Source organism: Sinocyclocheilus rhinocerous, unplaced genomic scaffold (assembly GCF_001515625.1).
Source record: "Sinocyclocheilus rhinocerous isolate Xijiao unplaced genomic scaffold, SAMN03320098_v1.1 scaffold2254, whole genome shotgun sequence".
NCBI classification, from domain to species: Eukaryota; Metazoa; Chordata; class Actinopteri; order Cypriniformes; family Cyprinidae; genus Sinocyclocheilus; species Sinocyclocheilus rhinocerous.
Window position 1 is genome coordinate 41,196 of NW_015652339.1, and position 4,330 is coordinate 45,525.

The 4,330-nt window shown below is 29.3% G+C and overlaps 1 protein-coding gene across 1 annotated transcript in view; it reads left to right on the plus strand.

The window, feature by feature from the left end:
• Positions 1 to 1,975: 1,975 nt before the first annotated feature.
• The window catches only part of LOC107714867 (E3 ubiquitin-protein ligase Midline-1-like), a 16,893-nt gene continuing 14,538 nt past the window's right edge, over positions 1,976 to 4,330 (plus strand). Inside the window, exons 1-3 of the mRNA XM_016520860.1 lie at positions 1,976 to 2,044; positions 2,135 to 2,230; positions 3,746 to 3,866. Of these exons, the coding sequence (XP_016376346.1) occupies positions 2,039 to 2,044; positions 2,135 to 2,230; positions 3,746 to 3,866 (223 nt within the window). The 5' untranslated portion in view covers positions 1,976 to 2,038. The remainder of the gene's footprint in view (positions 2,045 to 2,134; positions 2,231 to 3,745; positions 3,867 to 4,330) is intronic.

Consider the following 4,330-nt stretch of genomic DNA (forward strand, 5'->3'; position numbering starts at 1 on the left):
CACAGATATAAAATAAACATGCGATTTATTTCCCAGCAGTTTACCTTCACAGACATAACCATCTGTTTTTGTAACTCATGTGTTTTTAACATGAGAACTTAGTTTAGTACTCACATGCTGTGACAGCCGCTTTCTGTGCGTGTGCTTCGGATGTGTGCGCTCAGAAAACCGTATATCAGAAGTTTAAACTCGTATGGTTTAAAACGCATGATTTCAGCGCGATCAACATGATAATCAGAACCAAAACGGATGTTTTTTGCAGATACGAGCTGTAATGGCGCAGCTCTATTCTGGAAAAGGGGGCGGGGAGCAGCAGCTCATTTGCATTTAAAGAGACAGGCCCGAAAAACAAGTGTTTCTGCTTCCACTCAAAATAGGCATTTTCAAAATGATATAATAAATGATCTGTGGAGTATTTTGAGCTGAGCATTTTCAAAATGTTATAATAAATGATCTGTGGAGTATTTTGAGCTGAAACTTCACAGACACAGTCTGGGGACACCAGAGACTTATATTACATATTGTAAAAAGGGGCATAATATGTCACCTTTAAATCAAAAACATGATTTATTATACTATTATATGTTTTATTAATATTTTAATTAGATTTTATTTTTATATTTTCTGTTTTCATTTTAATTTCAGTTGAAGTTTTAGTAATTTTGTTGTTTTTGTCATTCGTTATTATTATTTAAAATATCTATATAGTTTTTATTATGTTTTAGTTTATTTAGTTATTGTTATTTTAGTAATTCAACTAAATGAAAATTAGATGTAGTTGAAATAAAGTATGTTTTTAATATTTTATTTCAGTTAATGTTTATCTTATTTCAAGTATAATGCATTATTTTTTGTAGAGTGAGTTTTTGATTTTATTTTTATATTTTCAGTTTTCATTTTAGTCAAAGCTTTAGCAATTTAGTTTTTTTCATTATGTCTATATAGTTTTTCAGTTTTAGTTTTTAGTTTTAGTTATTTTATTACTAAACGGAAATGAGAAATGTTGCCTTGGCAACTAGCTGAAAATAATGACTTTTTTTAAAAATCTCAGTTAATCTCAGTTTACAATAAGGTTGCATTTGTTAACATTAGTTAACATGAACTAACAAAGAAAAATAATTCTAAAAATGTATTTATTAATCTTAGTTCATGTAAATATCCATGTTTACTAATACATTATTCAAATCAAAATTAGTTTTTGTTAATATTATTTAATGGACCTGAGCTAATGTGAACAGTTATATTTTCATGAACTAATGTTAGCATAGATTAATAAATACTGTGACAAAAGAATAGCTCATTATTAGTTAATTTTAGTTAATGCATTAACTAACAGGGACCTTATTGTAAAAGTGTTAGCAAAATATTTAATATATTGTTTTACGTATTTATCACAAAATACAAATGTTTTTATTTCTATTCGTCACTGGTAAGCTGGAAAACATGTTTTTGTAACAATAATTCATTCAAACTTTCATTAAAGTTAAGCACATTTGTTGTGTTTTATTAATTAAATTTAAACTAAATTACTAATTTACTTCAACTAAATGAAAATGAGAAATGTTGCCTTGGCAACTAGCTAAAATAAAATACTTTTCTTTATATAATATTATTAACTAACTGCAACTAATGGGACCTTATTGTAAAATGTTAGCAAATTATTTAATATAGTTTTAGATAACGATAATAACCCAGCCATTTCATGTTCATTTTCGCTCATAAAATCATCTGATAATATTATTTTTAACTCTAACATTTTGTATTAAACTAGAAAAATGCTAAATAAAAGCCTTTCCACTGTTAGTCTGTTGATGTGAAGCAGAAACACAAGCTGAAATGAGGTTGGAGCTCATCAAATAGACTTGATCTGCTTTTCTAAAGCCAAATCTGTGGCGGACGCTTTATTCCCTCCCCCCCCCAGGCCCGCGGGCTCGCGGACACACGACGTTTATCATGCTTAACAACAGATCAGAGCATCAGTGCGCGAGTCCCGCTTCAAACGCCGGAGCAGAAACCACCCGCTTCTCTAAACTCAATAATGGATGTAGGATGCTTGCTAGATGATTCAGTTTGGCTGTTGCCCCCTCAGTGAGTTAAACTCTGCTGATATGATATTTCTGTTGTTTTTCCGCAGCAAATGTTGGATTTCAACCTCAGCAATCTGATCAAGAGGAACAGTGAGCTGGAGAACCTGATGGCCAAGCTGATCCAGACGTGTCAGCATGTGGAGGTAAAGCAGACATTCAGTCCTTCTGCAGCATTGTTTCAGCTCTTTCAGATTAGATGAGTTCATTATATCCACTTTAATGTTTGTTTTACATATTTATGACATGTATATCATATATGTGACCCTGCACCACAAAACCAGTCATAAGGGTACATTTCTCAAAATGGAGATTTATGCATCATCTCATCCTCTGAAGGTTGAATAAATAGGCTTTCCATTGATGTATGGTTTGTTATGATAGGACAATATTTGGTCGAGATACAACTGAACTTGAAAATCTGGAATCTGAGGGTGCAAAAAAATATTGAGAAAATCATCTTTAAAGTTGTCCGAATGCAGTTCTTAGCAATGCATATTACTAATCAAAAATTAAGTTTTGATATATTTACAGTAGGAAATTTACAAAATATCTTCATGGAACATGATTTTGTGCTCCAGGGTCACATATATATATATATATATTTATTTCTATTCTTCACTTGTAAGCTGGAAAACATGTTCTTGTAACAGTAATTCGTTCAAACTTTCATTAAAGTTAAACTAATTTTGTTGTTTTTTATTAGTTAAATTTTTGTTTTAAAGTTTATTTTAGTACTTCAACTAAATGAAAATGAGAAATGTTGCCTTGGCAACTAGCTAAAATAAAGTACTTTTCTTATTATTTTATTTTATTTTATTTCTGTTAATTTGTATCTTTTTTCAAGTAATGAAAATGTTTTATAGTTGTAGTTTTAGATTTTATTTTTATATTTTCAGTTTTAATTTTAATTTTAGTAATTTATTTTTTTGGTGATTTTATTATTTTTTTTTTTTAATGATGTAAATATAGTTTTTAAGTTTTAGTTATTTTAGTACTTCAACTAAATGAAAATGAAAAATGTTGCTTTTGCAGCTAGCTAAAATAAAGTTTTTTTTAAATATATATTTTATTTCAGTTAATGTTTACCTTATTTCAAGTAATTACTTTTTTTATGTATAGTTTTAGATTTAGATTTTATTTTTATATTTCCAGTTTTCATTTTAATTTTAGTTAACGTTTTAGTAATATTGTTGTTGTCATAATTTAATTAGATTTTTATATATATATGATGTCTATATAATTTTTAAGTTTGAAAAAAAAAAAAAGTTTAGTTGTATTTTAAATAAATTAAGCCTATTTTTACGACCATTAGGATTTTTTTGGCACTATTTTGACATTATTAGTCAGTTTATAATAAAGTAAATAATTAAAGTAAGTTTAAGTTTATTTAAAGCCAGACAGATGTTATTCTGCTTATATTATACAGCTATTCTGATGATTATTATTATTAATAAATGACTTTTTTTAAAATAAAATATTTGTCTTTTATTATATCACTCTTGTTTTTGTTTAATAAAACCACACGTACTGTGATTTTAGGCATGCAACTTCATGCTGCCAGCCTCCAATTTATTTATTTAATTTGCGTTTTGTGCACATTTGTGTTATTTTTTTAGCTTTTCCATTGTTTGTTGATTGATTTGATCATTTTATCTCAGCACAATGCAGCTCACCAGGAGAGCAAACTGGCAGAAGAGTGCGACACGCTGATAAACATCGTACAGCAGAGAAGACAAATCATCGGCACCAAGATCAAAGAAGGAAAGGTAATCGAGCTTTAAATTGATCAAAAGTGACAGTAAAGACATTTATAATGTTACAAAAGATTTCTACTTCAAATAAATGCTGCTCTTTTGAACTTTCTATTCATCTGTGAATCCTGAAAAAGGAAATGTGTCACGGTTTCGCTGTATACCTAAAAGCGCCAGCGGGTAAATTTTACCCACGCACATGACAACTGTATTTATATGACTAAAGAATAGGGCTGCACGATATATCGAAATTATCGAAATATCGCAATATGAATATCGCAAGGGCGTTTCGATATCTGAATCATTTTAATAATAGGCTACTTGAATCAAAACGTTGCAAAAGGTCAAAGTTTTAGTTCGACGCTTATAGCAGAGAATTGCTTGACGTTAAAAAGAGTTAAGTGCAATAAGTTGCAGAAAACAACTCTTTGCCGTCTCGTCTTGCTGTCTGACAGACTCACACCTGAAGCGTTTTAAATGAATGTAAATCGC